Here is a 17026-nt window from a genome sequence, read left to right on the forward strand (position 1 = left end):
CTTAAAAGACACAGATTGAAGGCAATGGCTCTCCAGAGACAAGTACCTTACCTGCTGTGCTCAGGATAAGGATAAAGAAAATAGATTCAGCCTTGGTCTATAGAAATCCTTCTCAGGGCCTACTACCATCTCTGACCCCACAGGATTAAAGGGTGTTATGACTTTCATATGCCAACCTCTCCCTTCCAGAGATTTGTCTCCAAGGGAAAGATATTCATTGAATGAATGTGATGCTATTAAGCAGGGCTTTTGATCCTAATGGATACAACACTCCTTTATTATATGAGTCAAGCACTGGAGCCAATCATGAATGAATAAACATAAAGTGTTTCTTTAAGGAAAGAAACATGAATGGTATTGCTGGTATAATTTATTCAGATTCACTTGAGTACAATCATTCAATTTCTACAGCTAGGTCCTGTTGACACAGACTTTACATATAGGAATGTCCCTATGCACTGATTTGAGACCTAGCAAAGTGGATTGTCCAGAAACAACTACTGTTTGTCTCTAGTTTAGAAGCTAAAGGGGTGTAGGAATTGTGTTTTCAGATCATTTTAATTACAGAGATTCACACACCACACACACTTTCACATCTGCCATTCTTTCTTTTTTCAGATTAATGGATGATTTCTAATTTATTTTATAGAAAAAATACCCCCCCTTTTTTTAACCTAGAGTATGATTTGTTTCTTTGTAATTTAGAATTAAACAATAGCCAGTAATTATGCTTTAATATTTTTATATACCCATTGGTCATCAGGCTAAGGTATGCATCCCTTTCCTATTTTACAAGAACTAGAATCTGGGTTTTGTACCAAGAGTAGATAATTTGTGGGGGATAATACCACAAAACACATATTATTACCTTATGGGAAGTAAACGGCCCCTCACAGAACTTTAGTCTAGATGGTGTGGAAAGATCCCCTAAGTTAAGTCAGTACTATTTCCTAGTATTCAAGGGTTATAGACCTTGGTAAGCAAAGCTGAAATCTAGTTTGTGGGAGTTTGTGCTACCTCTGTCTCTTTTAAATCAGTTTATAATGAGAACATTGATACAAATCACTCACTTTCTTATATGATTTGGAGAAGACCCTCTAAAGATTAGTACTGCATTCTTTTTCTGATCTTATTCCTAAAAGAACATTTTTAATTTACAAAGAAAAACAAAACTTTCTCTCTTCAGAGGTACATCAAGCTCCAGGATGCAAGATTTATTGGGTCTTCTTTATCACAGTATTATTATTTTCAACAGAAAATACTGACAGATAAAAATGTTCTATATCACCTTCTCATGATTGTAAAATGGGGTGATTCTGTGGCAGATATTGTGCAAAAAATACATTTTATTTTCTCCGAAGAAACACAAACTGAGCGGGGAAAAGAGCTCTGTCTGCCTTACAGCTGGGCGGGTTCTTAAACTCACCAATCAGAGACGAGCTCGTCTCTATAAATACAAGCCATCTACTGTAGTGAGGCGTGTGTAGAGCGTTTGTAAATCGACGGTGTGACCATGTCTGAAACCGCGCCCGCTGTTGCAGTGACAGCAGCTGCGGCTGCAGCTCCTCTTCCAGCTTCGAAAGCTCCAGCTAAAAAACCGAAGAAGGCGGCAGGAGGACTCAAAGCTCGCAAGGCCGCGGGTCCCAGCGTGACCGAGCTGATCACCAAGGCGGTGTCCGTTTCCAAGGAGCGCAAAGGGGTCTCGCTGGCCGCTCTTAAGAAGGTTTTGGCCGCCGGAGGGTACGATGTGGAGAAGAACAACAGCCGCATCAAGCTGGGGCTTAAGAGTCTGGTGAATAAAGGCATCTTAGTTCATACTAAGGGTGTCGGTGCCTCGGGCTCCTTTAAGCTCAGTAAAAAGTCGGGTGAGACCAAGGAAAAGGCGCCCAAGAAGAAGCCAGTGACAAAGCCTAAGAAACCAGCTGCCAAGAAACCCGCCGGCGCCGCCAAGAAACCCAAAAAGGCTGCGGCCGTGAAAAAGAGCCCGAAAAAAGCGAAGAAACCAGCTGCAGCAGCCAAGAAAACGGTCAAGAGCCCGAAAAAGGTGAAAGCTGGCGCCAAGCCTAAGAAGGCAGCCAGGAGCCCGGCTAAGCCCAAAGCTGTGAAGCCCAAGGCGGCCAAGCCCAAGCCGACGAAACCCAAAACAGTGAAGGCTAAGAGGGGCGCGCCTAAGAAGAAGTGAAATGGCGTGAGATCTTTACCATAAAAAACCCAACGGCTCTTTTAAGAGCCACCCATTCTTTCCCAAAAGGAGCTGAAACTCTAGGTTCACTTATGTCATGGTGCCTTTTCAGTGAAAGGCAGATATTCCCATTTCGCTTAGCCACATGAGAATCACAGTAAAGAAAAGGCAAATAGAATAGGTTTGTGCATCATTCAGAAGGAACATGAAAGAGCCTCTGGAGATAGTCTTTCTTTCTACTGTGTACCTTTCTTACTGTAATTTTACCACTCCTGCTAGAAATCAACCGGGGGGCGTATTTCAAATCTATTGGCAGGAGTTTGTTTATGGAAAGATATTTACGATCATTACTCCTGTGTCAGCTTCAGTCTCTGTCGGAGGGGGAGGGATAGAGAACAGGGTGTGATCGGAAACGGCGATTTAGAAACAAAAGTTCATTTTCTGCCCTCTTTTGAGAGTGGATTTAAACCAGTTGTAGTTTAAAAATCCCACTCTGTGCAAGGATTGGCCAGTAACAACTATTTTTTTCTTAAGGGGGATTCAGTGTCATATAGACTCTCCTTCGCGCATTCAGGGTGGGCGATCTTGAGAAAACGACAAATTATCTCCCAGGGATTTTTATTTGGTTTCCAGTCAGATTAATCGGCTGTTTTATATATTTTATATATTGTTTCGTTCGTAACTGCAAAAATAACCTGGAAAGGAAGATGTGTGTATAATTTATCATTTTGTTAATTTAATACAACTCTCTCGTAAATACCCTAATACACTTTCTAAAGGGTGCCGTTAATGATTGTTGCGAAAGAACAGAAAGGGATGGATACGTTATTTTGCATTAGCATATTTTCACTACACTCAGAGAAGGGACACAAGAAGCGAGACCTGTTCTTAAACCTCACTTTACTTCCTTAATTTCCCTGGCCGGACATCGTTGTGCTCTAACACACAACTTAATAAAAGAACAGCGAAAAAATGACACTCTCTGGCCCACGGTCCTACCACTTCTCTTTAGAGAGTTAAATGATTTATGATAGGTTGAAAAGTTATTGCCTGAACAGCCAATGGTAATGTGTATCTAACTCTGACCAATAGACAGGTAAAATGTGCCGGAGGGGACGGCTTTTGATTCTCAGATCCAATAAGAAAGAGGAAAGGAAAACACCTAATTTGCATAAGGCTTCTATAAATAGAGGGGCGGACGCCATTTTTTCTATACTTCTTGTTCCTACGTATACAAGAGTAGCGGATTAGTGTTCGTCGAGTTTTTTAAGACAGAGTACTTTTTGTTAAGATGCCGGAGCCAGCAAAATCTGCTCCCGCTCCCAAGAAGGGCTCTAAAAAAGCTGTGACCAAGACTCAGAAGAAGGGCGATAAGAAGCGCAGAAAGACCAGGAAGGAGAGTTATTCCATCTACGTGTACAAAGTGTTGAAGCAAGTTCACCCGGACACCGGTATTTCCTCTAAGGCGATGGGGATCATGAACTCCTTTGTAAACGACATCTTCGAGCGCATTGCGGGGGAAGCGTCTCGCCTGGCTCATTACAACAAGCGTTCAACCATCACTTCCAGGGAGATCCAGACCGCTGTACGCCTGCTTCTGCCGGGGGAACTGGCCAAACACGCCGTGTCTGAGGGCACCAAGGCCGTCACCAAGTACACCAGCTCCAAGTAAATGGTTTGTTGTGAGATTACCTACACTTTTAACCCAAAGGCTCTTTTAAGAGCCATCCACTTTCTCACCCAAAGAGCTCTGATATCACTAATTGCTGTTGCTTCTGTTTTTCAAGCTCTAACAAAGCTTATTTTAAAAATATTAATGTGCTTTAGTCTCAGGTGATTTATGAAAGTTATTTTTTCATTGCATATGCTCCCTATATCGTGGGGAGACTGATTTCGCTCTAGTAAATATGGCATTAAGTCAATTTAAACTATATCAGGTTTTAGAATGTTAATGCAAAATGTCGCTGTCTCTCGTTCTTCTCTTCTGCCGCTCCCAACCAATAGTTCGGTGAGGTGTCACCCCCAAGAAATATAAAATATGGCTAAACTGTTTGGTCCGGTAAATAAAAATTGAAATTTGATCAGATTAAACTGTTAAATTCTCTATTTAACTGAATTTGACTAAAAAGTTTTGGTTCCATTAATATCATTCTTATCTGCTTATTCAAAATGTATCAATCATATCTGCCTGAAGGATAGTTGGTTGCCTCATGGTTTCTCTAATTCTTTAAGTTCCTGTAGCTAAAACTCGATGCTTCCCCTCTCCCTCTCTAGTTTATCTGAATAATCTTGCTATTTGGGACTGTTAATAGAAGAACATTAATAAATATTTAAAAGATAACAAATGTTCAAAGGTATGGGGGTGTTACAACTCCTTTCAGTGTGAATGTAGTGGCTTTTAAAAGAGCCTTTGGGTCATTTGGAAGTTGCAGAAGATGGCTGAGCTGAGCAGCCTGTAAACCTCTCACCACGGATGCGCCGGCGTAACTGGATGTCCTTGGGCAGGATGGTGACTCTTGGCGTGAACAGCACACAAGTTAAAAGAAAAGGAGGACTTGTGGCATCTTAGAGACCAACGAATTTATTTGAGCATAAGCTTTCGTGAGCTACAGCTCACTTCATCGGATGCATGCAGTGGAAAATACAGTTAAAGTTAATACCTTCAAAGAGCCCCACCAAGTAGGCTTCGCTGGCCTCCTATAGGGCCATAACGGCCGAGCTCTGGAAGCACAGGTCGAAAGCGGTCGCCACAAGCTGGCTGGTTCCCTGAAATTCAGGCACCCGGAACCACCCCAGTGCCGCGTTCGTCTGCTGCCCCCGTCCCCGCTACTCGGTCTACAAAACCGCCTTCCCTTTTCTGCCACCTCGGTGCATATTTATTTCTTCTATTATATGAGAGGCTCCGTGTCTCGCTATTTTTCTTTCAAAACGACCAGTTCATTAAACAATGTCATTCCTGCTCTCTCTCTTACAGCTGAACACCCATCACGCACATCAATCCCCAGAGCTAAGGGGCGGGGATAATAGTTAACCCACAGAATGGGATGAAACGTCTCTCGATCCTCGTATTTCGTGTTTTAATTTGCGGTTATTTAGAGGTTGGCACAACTACCCTTCAGTAATTCTCTTCTCTGTGACTATGGGGTACTGCACCCTCCTGAGGGATCTCTTTAATTTCCTTCAGTCCTGCCTTAAACAGATGAAAGACTGGAGGAGTTTTTAAATAGTTATTTGCAAAAGTGAAATGATTGAATTTCTCTGTCTACAGTTTCATCCTGATACATCTTCGAGCAAAATAATCTAGCTGGTTTAATACGCGGCGTTAAGGAGAATAGGACACAAGAATGCCGCTTTCTTTGTCTCCCACCTTCCTTCCCTCCTCTGAAAAAGATCGCATTTGTGTTTCGTTTCCAATTAGATTAGCTTGAATTTTACAAAGGAATTGTTCAAACCTTGTTTATCATTCACATACCGCACCCCAAACTAACCCATTGGCGGCTTGTTTACAGGTTACTTTTAGCCAGACTGAGAATAAAGGTTTCCACGTGATAAATCTGGTTAAAAGTAAACTAAGAAATCCTTTGACTACCCCCAGCTCCCTACAGAAGTCGATGTAGTTGAGTATTTTTAAAGAGGAAATATCACTGTTTTTCGAATTGCAAAGGGTTTTTATATGAAATATTTCTAGAGTTTGTCAAATAATCACCCCAAAGTGGGAAAGGGACTTGAAGCTAAAGCTTTAAATAGCAACTTTGTATTTGGCTCGGGTTTTCTTTAGAAGTTAATAGGGAATAAGTGCATTTACTGAAAAGACAGAACACTACTCCTATTAAATTAAAAAGCAGTTTACCTACAGTGGTGTACCACCGCGGAACAACACTTACATTACAAAAAGAAAAAGAGTACTTGTGGCATCTTAGAGACTTACTTAGAGGTGTGCTACAACTCCTTCAAGTGTAACTTTAGTGGCTCTTAAAAGAGCCTTTGGGTCATTTGGAAGAGGGCTGAGTAGCCTTTAAGCTCTCTCGCCGCGGATACGCCGGGCTAACTGGATGTCCTTAGGCATAATGGTGACTCTCTTGGCGTGAATAGCACACAGGTTGGTGTCCTCAAAGAGCCCCACCAAGTAGGCTTCGCTGGCCTCCTGCAGGGCCATAACGGCCGAACTCTGGAAGCGCAAGTCGGTCTTGAAGTCCTGGGCGATTTCACGCACCAGGCGCTGGAAGGGCAGCTTGCGGATGAGCAGCTCAGTGGATTTCTGGTAGCGGCGGATCTCTCGCAGGGCCACGGTGCCGGGTCGGTAACGATGAGGCTTCTTCACTCCCCCAGTTGCAGGCGCGCTCTTCCGAGCAGCTTTAGTGGCCAGCTGCTTACGGGGGGCTTTGCCACCGGTAGATTTACGGGCGGTCTGCTTGGTTCTGGCCATTGCAAGAAACACAAAGCGTTATTACCTCTGAAAGAAAACGGAAAAAGAGAAGCGTTTATTGCGGCACTAGCTGTATTTATAGGCAAACTCTCTTTCTTGATTGGCTGATGGTTACGAGCCATATGTCATTGGGTAATTTGAAAATTTGAAAAAGCCCGCTCTGTACTCTTGAAATAGGACCCTTCCCGCCTCACCACTATCCCAAAGCTTACGGCTTTCCCAATGTGGCTGCACCACAGCTCATTTCCCTGAAATCCGCGATTCCTGGACCGCCCAGCACCGAACATTTGTGCGGTTTCCTCTCTCGGAAACAGACTCTACCTTTCCTTCGCTACTACCTCAGTTTCTTGTTCTTTTATATCGGAGGCTCCATGTCTCGCTACTTCTCTTTCAAAATAGCCAGTTTATGAATGTCATTCCCGCTCCTTATTTCTCTTACAGTCGAACACCCATCTCTGGAGACAGAGAAGGGTAATAACTAAACCCTAGTTTATTTATTGTTTTATTGAAACACAATAAAATCCCCCCGTTTTCATTGTGTTTCATGTTTCAGTTTGTGGTTATTTGGAGGATTGGATGATCCTTCAATTCTAACCCCGCTTTGAGACAGACCTTTAGTCCTTTCGTCCTCCCTGAAACCTTAATTAAACACGTGAGACCGAAGAAATTTTTAAACAGTAATCACTTGCGTTGCAATACTTACCTAGTAAAAGGATTAAGTTTCTATTTTACAGTCTAATCTGTTTCTGTTCACAATAATCTACTTGGTTTAATAAATGTCAGAGTAGCAGTCCTATTAGTCTGTATCCGCAAAAAGAAAAGGAGGACTTGTGGCACCTTAGAGACTAACAAATCAGTGGAAAAAATGGACACAAATCATTAGATACTAGCCCTCCCCCCCCCCAACAATTTTATACTAAAGGAGTATTCAAACTCCCACCTCCAACCGGCAAGGGTAGAGATTGTTTAAGTAGGTTATGAATAGTCCCTAGGAGGACATACAGGGGAGGGTTATCACTAACTTATCTGTTAACAGAGTGGACTTTTCAAACTAAGTGTGTCAAATCAGGGGCCCACTAGCCAGATAGAAAGGGTATTTTGGTCTCTAACTCATCCCCAGTCTCTCCATTTCCCTTACTCACGGGTTCCCCCTGCCCCCCTTTGGAGGCAGAAGCTGCTGTGAGAGGAATAGTTTTAACTAAGCTTTCTAGCCTGGACCGGAAAGTCCTCGGGTATCCCTTCCTAGGAGATATAGCTTGCTGTCCCTCTGCGGCTGCTGCAAGCCGGCTGCCCAAACAGTAGCTCTGAGAGCACCAAGGCCATCTCCCTGAAAAGGCTCTTTTTCTCTAGACAGTATTCAGAACCACCTACCCCTTATTAAAATCACTATAATACTTTTATTTAAATCTATTATCTGAATATGGTACAAATTAAATATTAAGTACCACATACAACAGGAAAGAACTGAGTTAGACTTTTTGTGAGTTTTCTCCTGAGACCTCTTATAGGTATCAGCTAGCATTCAATTTTTTGTTTCATATATATATATATATGGAACTAGAGAGCAGACAGCTGCTTTCATACAATGTTTCTCATAGATCAATGGCTGTGAACAGATTGCTGGTAAAGATTAAGAAATTGGGAATTATCACATAATAATAAACGATTTGATGTGTAAGGTAAAAGTCTTTCCCCACACCTTTGAAGGAAGTTACTAAAAGTAACAGTTCTTATTGTGAAAGTCTAGGGAGGCTTTGAAAAGCGCCTTTGTATTGTTGATGTTTTGGTCTGACTGGGAGAAGGAAAAAGTAAAGCATGCTTAATGAAGATAACAGATCAGAATCTTCAAGTTTCTTCAGCATTCTCTTCGAGATACGTTTTATACCCCTACAAGCGATCCAAGCTTTGAAATACCGTGGACATTATGGAGAAGCACTTTCTGATAGCCCTCTCCCTACCGTTTACCGAGTGCAGTTTAGATTATAGTTTGTGCAATGAAACATCACCTGAGGCTGAGATCCGTGGGGACGACCTGATTGAAAACTGTCAAGAAAAACATGGGCGGGGTCTATTCTCTGTTATCCTCCCACACTAGCCTCTGTCTTCGTGATGCTTGAGTTAGAAGAAAAGTGGCGGCTTATTAGCCCGGCCCTTGCGCTTGCCATTGTCTGAGCATTATTCCATTTAGACTCCGCAATATATATATATATATAATCATTTTTTCAAACTTTGGCAAATTATCAAATCCTACCTCTACTAATTATTAATTCAAAGGAATCCCTGATTTTCTGGCAATACCTGGCGTCTCTGTTAATTGTTTAAATAAGAGCAGCTGTCAAATGGCATTTTTCATTTGCCATTACCTTATTTTGCCTTCTGGAGGATCTTCTGGTAAAACTGCTTCACTTTTGTGCCTATTTTGGTTTCAAACTGCTCCTTTGGTTTTTATGGATTTGCAGTCTGCAGTAAAATCTGACCAATCAGGTTTCGGGACACATCACCTTTCTTCAGCTCCCCAGCATTCCTTGCCATTTCCCCAAGTGTGCGAAGGGAGAACTAATGTGATCAGTGCATTTACTGTATTTCATCCAAAGATAGAGCAGGGCCCTCTTGTATTATCCGATACCGTATTATTTTCTTTCGTTCATTACCTCCGTATGTTCCTTTTCCAATATTATTATTCCCTTTGCTGTACCGTACTGTAAGTAGTCTGACTACTGATTGAATGACTGTACAAATAATCAAGCAGAAACCCAGAGTCCTTTTCCACGACAGATAAAGGAATTCATTTATATAACTGATAAATAGAAATAATTATTTTGTGTGGGAAAGGCTTGGAAATTGCTTAAAAAAATAACTTTTTTGCTGTCACGTGTGTATATCAAATTGTAATACACCTTAATGCTAACTCTGCTACTAAAACACAATTTAACTATGCGTCTGCTGATCTTTAGAAAGCATGGATTAAAATGATCACTAAGGGTTCTAGGACACTGAAGAAAATAAAACACTCCTTTTCAAGCTTCAGAATTTTAAAATACTGTTACATTGCTATATTTACTATTAACAACAAAAACATACAATAGCAATACAATAATAAATATTCTTTCTTCATCTCTGTAGCTTTTACATTAAGATTACTTGTATTTTGAATAACAGATTATTTCCTCCCCCCGCAGAGCTAAAAGCTAGAACTTTCTGATAGAAACTCAACTTTCCCCATAATACAAGGTACTGGACAGATAGCAAGTGACAAGTCCAGCTGTAAATATGTCTAAAATATGACATGTCTCTTAAGATAATAAATGAAAACAGTATGTTACACACTGCCAAAATACAGTCTTGATATAACATTTGAACTGAACAAGGAAAAAAAAAAAGCCTATTGGAAATATTTTTATTTGTTACACACTCTTCGGACCTTCCTCTGAACACAATTATTCTTTTCTCACAGGCTTTCATCACCATAGTATCATAATGCTCACCAAATATTAATTAATCTTAGAGAATTCCCCTGTGAGTTGAGGTGACATGATTAATCCAATTTCTCTGATGAGGAGCCAAATAACACAGAGATTAAAGAAAAAATATCCATGGATTTTGGGTGCCTGATTCCAGATGGCTAGGGCCTGATTTTTCAGAGTACTTAGCATAATATATACAACCAGAACTTCCATTTAGCTCAGATGCAGCTATGAGCTCTCATCACTTCTTCAAATCAGACAAAAGGGCTCAAGTAAGGCACAGAAAAAATAAGGAACACACAATTCATGACCACTGCTAAAAAGTGTGGTTTAAGTGACTTGCCCTGCATCACATAGGAACTCTATGAGAGAGTCCAGGATAGAATCCAGTTCTCCAGGGCAGCATTCAACTGTCATAACCATGAGGGCTTATCTTCTCTTCCTGTAATCCCATGCCTTATTGACTACAAACCTTCACGTGATGCAGTTCACTGACTACCCTGACCCCTGTTCGCCAGAGACCATGGCACACCTCTACTTAGGGTGTGTCAGGTTGCAGCCCTCTTCCAGATCCTCCAGAACCTCTTACTGAGATATTGGCTGCACTTTTCTCCACACCTCCCGATTCTGGCACACCTCATCCGTGGCCCTGCAAAGTCATGGGACCTCCTTACCAACCTTCTCCTGGTGCTGGCCAAGATGGCCATGCATCATACCAAGAGAAGGAAGCTGCATGGGGGAGGAAGAGGTGCTCTGCTACTGGGGAGGCCTATGTCCGTTCCCTTGTCTACTCATGATGCTGGACAGAGTTTCTCTGGGCCATGTCTGTTGAGTTGAGGTTTACTGCGGGACGCTCATTAGGACCATCTCATCACAGTTGCTTCCAGCACTGGACAATACAGTTTCAACCACCTTTTGTTACACAAACTTATTTAGAACTTTTTGGTAGCTTTTCTTATACATTGGTATTAGTCTCTCTTATCCATGTTAACTCTCCTCCCCTGTCAAGACAGGTTTAGTGTTAGTTCAAACTGATCTTTTCTAGCTTTTTAGTTACTTTATCTTTTCTTGTTCCCACAATTTAAATATGATGACTTTGCAATTTCTTACACATGCCCAGTCCTACTTATGCTTACGTAGTTGAACATTATCAGAACAGACTCTTTAAAATCCCCAGCAGGCTTCTGTCAGGCCTAAATATACCTTCACTCCCAACAGTGTCTACTAACTCTCTGAACACCTTTGAGGAGCAGTGGGCGCTGTCAGGAACTTTCTGCTTGGTGTCCCCCACCAGATTCCTGATTATTACCTTATGACCTGCGCTCCCAATCCTGTTTTTTCATTAGTTGTCCCAATAAATCAATTGAAACCTAGTTTTAATGCCCCCTCCCTTTTCTGAGGGGGTGGGCATTTAGTTTTGGGCAGACCCAGACCCACCCACACCAGTACTTTACTTTCAAACAGTGCATGCCTTCCAACTGGAGTCATTCACTATCTCCTCTGACACCGATTCCTTCTGCGACAAGCGGGCTACACTGGCACACATTTATATACAGGGCATCAGGTTTCAGCTCCTTTCCCAGCTCCTCCAGAATCTCTTATTGAGATTCTGGCTGCACTTTTCCCCATGCCTCCTGGTCTGTGAACACCCTGCCTATGGCCTCGCACTCATAGGTCCTCCCCATAAACCTCCTCCTGGCAATGGCCAAGATGGCCATCCATCCCTCCAGGAGGAGGAAGCTGAATGGGGGTACTCTGCAACTGCCAGGCCTGTTTCCTGTCCCTTGTCTGCTCGTGTCTCTGGGATGAATTCCTCTGGGTGGTGTCCACTGACTTTGTAGACTCCTTTGAATAGTAGTGGGGGTTGTCGGGGTTCCTCTGCTTGGTACCCCTTGCGGATCCCTGATTTTCAACCTTTGATCTTACTCAAAATCCTGTTTTCTCCTTTTTGTCCCCCATAATCATTTGCAGCCTGGGCTTAGTGGTTCCCCCTGGCTTCTTAGTTGAGGGGTAGACACTTTAGTTATGGGAAGGTCTAGATTCGCCTGTACTAGTACTTCAGATAGTATACACTGTTGAGCTGCCTAGAGTAGCTCAGGCGCATGAGTGCCAACCTCAGGGCAGACTGTCACGGAACAAGGCAAGAACCACAAACTAGTTGTATGTTCTATAATTACATTTCACCAACTAAGTAACCAGTGTGAGCTCCTAAAGCACTATAGCAAGCCTCCGAAAGCAAACCTGCCTTTGTGCCAGATGGTGTCTTACACCAAAAATCACCACAATATTCAGGTTACTCCCAGTCCCAAAGAACTTGTACTTCACACTTGGTGATGCTTCTATCCTGACCGTGCCAGTTTATAGTTTTAGAGCAAACACTTTTATAGTTACAAAGCAAACATTTAAATATTATCTTATAGCATCGGATAAAGATATTATAAGTGAGATTAAGACATGCAGCAACTTACAAGCATTTCATAAAGTCCAAATACTAAACACACCTGTATAAAATCTAACACCTATTTTAACTATACTAACACACAGGTGATCCAGCTTGCTGTCCAGCTATGCATTTGTCAGTGTTCAGTGAGACCCGGGGCCTTGGCAATCTTCCAACTTCTTCAAGAAATGATGAAGAGGTTCTGTGGACAACAGCCTCCTTCACCACTGATTTATTCCATGAACCACTATCCATCCTGGAGCTGAATGAGGCAGCTGTTCTGTGCAGAAAATAGTATGTGATGGTTACTTTAAAAGCCACAGATTTTGTGTAGACAGAGCATGGGGTGCATTGGGTACTGCTGACCATGTGCAGTGAAAGCAGTGAATGACAGATATTCAGGAAAAAAACTATCAATCAATTACCTTCTCCTGGGGCATAGGCAGGTCACAATGGATTTTTCCTGAGGATTTTACCCCATTACACACTAAACTATTTATATCTTTCCACATTATCTGACTATCCAATCAACATTAAGCCTTGTGTCTTACATAACCCATACAATATGCATATGCAAGCTTCATTTTATGTAACTTTAGCTGTCCATGCTATTTTTATGTCATCATACCTCTTTTCTAATTGGTTTTTGTACTTCAATCATACCACTTTATGTAGAATTTTTCCCTAATACAGGGACTTCTTGTCAGTAGCTTTTATGTATCTTACTGCACTGGTTAACTTTCTCTTATCTGTGCCTAGGCTTGTCAGAATTCCATTTTTATTTTTTTCCAATTGTAATGATTAATGTTGATCTTGATTTTTTAAGATGCTTTTGTTTGTATTGATTTTTATTTCTACTGTTGTTGGAAATTAAGTGGGCAGTAGGGTTGGGGTAGAGTTAGGGCAGCACCGATAGCATAGGGTTTCCTGCACATCCGAGGGGTCCAAGACACTAGGGTACAAGGGGTGGGGGAGACTGCGGTCCTGGCCCTGCAGAGCAGAGACCCCCGGCTGGAACTGCAAGGAAAGTGTTGAGTCCCCAGCTGTGGGGTGCTGCTGAAGAGTACCTACTCAGGGATGACTCTTACGTGTTTGTCTGGTGTGTGAGGGAGCAGGCCCATGGTAGCGGAGTTGCAGAAGCCTCCCTGCATAGACACCTGATTCCTGCAGGCACAAGGTATAAGGAAGGCAGTGGTCCTGGAGGTGCAAAGCAGAGACTCAACGAGGACTGCCAGGAGGAGGAGAACAAGTCCACACTACAGGGGAGGTCACCTCATTGGTGAATGGCTCCTGCCTCGAGACTGGGCGGCCTAACTCTGTGTTAACTTATTTATTTATTTATTTATTTATTTTTGCTATTTAATTTGTAAGCCATTCCTCATGTCCACTTAATATAGGGTAGCCCTCACTGAAATATACTTACAATATATCCTCAGTGGCTACTGACAACTCCAAAGGGTTAGTTAATTGTGCACCATAATTCTGTATGTCCTGGTTTTCAGAGCCTGGCAGCTCAATGGCTTTGTTCTGTAAAGGCATGAGACACTGTTGGGCACTCTGAACACTGTGTGAACAAAGATTTGGACAGTGAATAACCATGTGGCAAGTTATTGTAACCTGAATGGTAAACTGCAACGATGCCTTAGCAACTGAATTCCAGTGAATGTTCATCTTTTTGGGGAGTGTCCAGTAAGATTGTGTGATGTGTCTGTGTGCGGCCTTCCAGAAACTAAACTGCAAGCATAAGGGACAGAAGCTTCTTTTCCCCTAATTTCTGATACCTCTGTGTTTTTGCAGATGTGAATCTTGAAATTAAAATATCTGAAAAACTAAAGAACATGTCATGCTCTCTCCGTTCCCCTGTCCCCCAAAAAACAACATTAAAAAGCCTTAATAAAGTGGTGTAAAAAACCGTAATAATTAAAATATCAATTAAAAGTGACAAAACATGAACAAACAAAACCAACCAACCGTCCCCACCCCACCCCTCTTGCTTGGGAGACAAGGGGTTAGTGGACATGGATATATGCAGGTTGATGAGCTGTTCTTCTGTGTGGAGAGGAGATGGCATGAGGGTAACTGACTTTAGGGCTTCCCTGGGCATTTAGAGGTGCCCCACAAGGATGTGCCCAAGATAAGTGATGCCAGTGCCTCTGCATCAAACGGTCAACATTTAAAAGGATTCCCCAGCTCTAGGGCCGGGGCCCAGTGGGGCGCTTTTGGCAGTAGTAGTATGGGGAGTCTTAGAGCACTGATATCTTGGTGCAAAGGCATTCTTATTTCTTATCAGTCCTCCTGCTGGAGTCCTCCAAACAGGTTATTTGTGTGTCTTCCCTGACGTTTTAGAGTGTAGGCTGCCGGGGAGGGAACGTTTCTTATTCTATGCCATGGACTTGGCTACGCTACACAGTTTTGTCGGCAAAAGGCAACTTTTTTCAACAAAACAGCGGAGGTGTGCACAGTACAATGCTCCTCCTTCTGACAAAACTTTCCTGCTTCGCTGACAAAATAAAACCACCTCGACAAGATGCGTAGAGCTTTATGTAGCAAAGTTAGATCGACAAAGCATCAGTGTGGCTGTAACTGGCCTCCAGGAGGTATCCCAGTCCACAATGCCCACTGTGACCGCTCTGCTCACTGTTTTGAACTCCACTGCCCTGCACCCAGCTACACAGGCATGCACCCCTTCCCTTTCAAAGCCTCAGGAAGTTTTGAAACTGCTCAGCATGGACAGCTTGCATAGCTACTGCCCAGCTGAGCATGGCGGCTCCTTGGCAGCAAATGCACTTCTGCCTGGACTACAGGGAGCAGGTGGGTCTCCTTGGTCTGTGGGGAGAGGAGACTGTGGGAGAACTCAGAGGGAACCCTGGAATCAAAACATTAATGCGGAATCCTGCTCTCTCCAGCTCTAGGACCACAGTGGCAGGCAGGGTGGGCCGCTTACCTGTGAGGAGGGAGAGGAAGAGACTTGTGCTGTGCAGAGCCAGGGAGTGAGTAGGGGGCTGATGTTGGGGTGTTCCCCTCCCCCTGCTGGTGTACTTTTCTCCGCTGAGCTGAGATGGAGGGACAGGGGGACACCAGCTGTCTGTGCACCAGCTTATGCCTCAGGATTGTTTACTTCCAGCTGCTGTCTGAACTTAGAGATAACTTGCCCACACAGTCACTCTCCCCTAACACAAACACATACTCCCCCTTCCCCTCCACAACAGAGTCTCTCACACTCCCCCAACACACTGTGGGCTTCTTGTGTTAGTGTTCAGCAATGTCAGTTTGGTCATATTACTAAGTGCTACTTTAAAAAAAATGATTTAAAATGTGTTCCTTTTCAGGCACACACAGCAATCATTATAAGGTTCGTAGCACGGTGCAGACAAACAATGCCAGGCTCAGCACATTATAGCAACACACATTATTGTGGCTCAGTGTTATCATGCTCCTTCAAGGTATCCCCAGCTGAATAGCTTCCCGTTGGGCTCCTCTTGTAGCCTTGTGTTCATAATGCACCACACAATACTGAAGAGCAGTGCAGGATCCATGCTTTCTGACAGAGATGACTGGATTGCAGATTACCAAAGCAGTTGAAAAGCAGTTGGCAATCTAGTAGGATGCCCATGGAATGATGGGACTTAGAAATCTTCATCATATGACACTGTACCTGTCCCCATGAGGTATTGCAAACCCTTCCCAAAGGTACCCACACTGCACTGCTCTCTGTGTCAATGCAAGAGCTGCTATTGTGGATGTGCTCCACTGACACAAGGAGCACAGTGTGGGCATGCAACAGCGGTTTAATTACAGTGGTGGCTGTATGTTGGCATAACTTACACTGGCAAAACTCTGTAGTGTAGACAAGGCCTTAGTTGGTACAAATCCTAGAGCAATAGGACTGTGGCACTGCTTGGGCACTTTAGGTCCTACTGGATTAAAAATAGTAACAATGTATGGTTGTTGGGGAAGAAGTGGCACTTGAGCTGGGAAGGGCCAGGTGAGAAGAAGTGCAGCAGAGAGGAAAAACAAACAGCTCTGCTACCCCCATATCCTGCATTCTAGAAAGTTGGAATCTAGAGGAGGGTACACGGTAAATGGTGACAATGTGCAAACGGTGGAGAGGAGGCATTTGAGAGCATGGGAGTGTCTGGATTTGAGCAAAGGGATGTGACATGTGCGGGGACTACATCTGGATAGAGTTCAGGGGAGTGAGTTTAATTGAAATAGGGGGGAGTGGCTTGTGTAGGAGTCTGGTTGGGACACTGGGCTTTCCCCAAGTGCAGGATTGTTCCATGTGGGGTGTTTATGGATGGATAAATGGGTGTGTGGGTGGAGGGAAGAGTGACTGTGTGTACACCTACCATGAAGCAACATGAAATGTACAAGTATTGAATGAAGCAAAGATCATGCTTACCAGGGTTCATTAGTCAGTTTTGGAACCAGATAAAATCATTAACAAATTAAAATGCATATTTTCATAATATATTTTGTAATTTGGGGAAGATGAGCTACTTATACCCCGAGGT

The 17026-nt window shown here is 43.1% G+C and overlaps 3 protein-coding genes across 5 annotated transcripts in view; 2 read left to right on the top strand and 1 right to left on the bottom strand.

Moving 5' to 3' along the window:
• Positions 1 to 1479: 1479 nt before the first annotated feature.
• LOC140904941 (histone H1.03) lies at positions 1480 to 2265 on the top strand. Its single transcript, XM_073327329.2, has one exon. The coding sequence runs from the start codon at positions 1514 to 1516 to the stop codon at positions 2180 to 2182; it is 669 nt and encodes a 222-aa protein (XP_073183430.2). The 5' UTR covers positions 1480 to 1513; the 3' UTR covers positions 2183 to 2265.
• Positions 2266 to 3376: 1111 nt separating this feature from the next.
• The window catches only part of LOC140904947 (histone H2B 8), a 43260-nt gene continuing 29610 nt past the window's right edge, over positions 3377 to 17026 (top strand). For 2 of the 3 annotated variants that reach the window (XM_073327334.1, XM_073327333.1), the window contains exon 1: positions 3377 to 3857. In XM_073327334.1, the coding sequence (XP_073183435.1) occupies positions 3474 to 3854 (381 nt within the window). In that variant the 5' untranslated portion in view covers positions 3377 to 3473 and the 3' untranslated portion in view covers positions 3855 to 3857. Of the gene's footprint in view, positions 3858 to 12616; positions 16566 to 17026 lie in introns of those variants that run through there. The other variant, XM_073327335.2, reaches the window with a different exon arrangement.
• On the bottom strand, positions 5865 to 6656 carry LOC140904944 (histone H3). The gene has a single exon (XM_073327331.2). The coding sequence runs from the start codon at positions 6606 to 6608 to the stop codon at positions 6198 to 6200; it is 411 nt and encodes a 136-aa protein (XP_073183432.1). The 5' UTR covers positions 6609 to 6656; the 3' UTR covers positions 5865 to 6197.

This window comes from Lepidochelys kempii, chromosome 1 (genome assembly GCF_965140285.1).
Source record: "Lepidochelys kempii isolate rLepKem1 chromosome 1, rLepKem1.hap1, whole genome shotgun sequence".
NCBI lineage: Eukaryota > Metazoa > Chordata > Testudines > Cheloniidae > Lepidochelys > Lepidochelys kempii.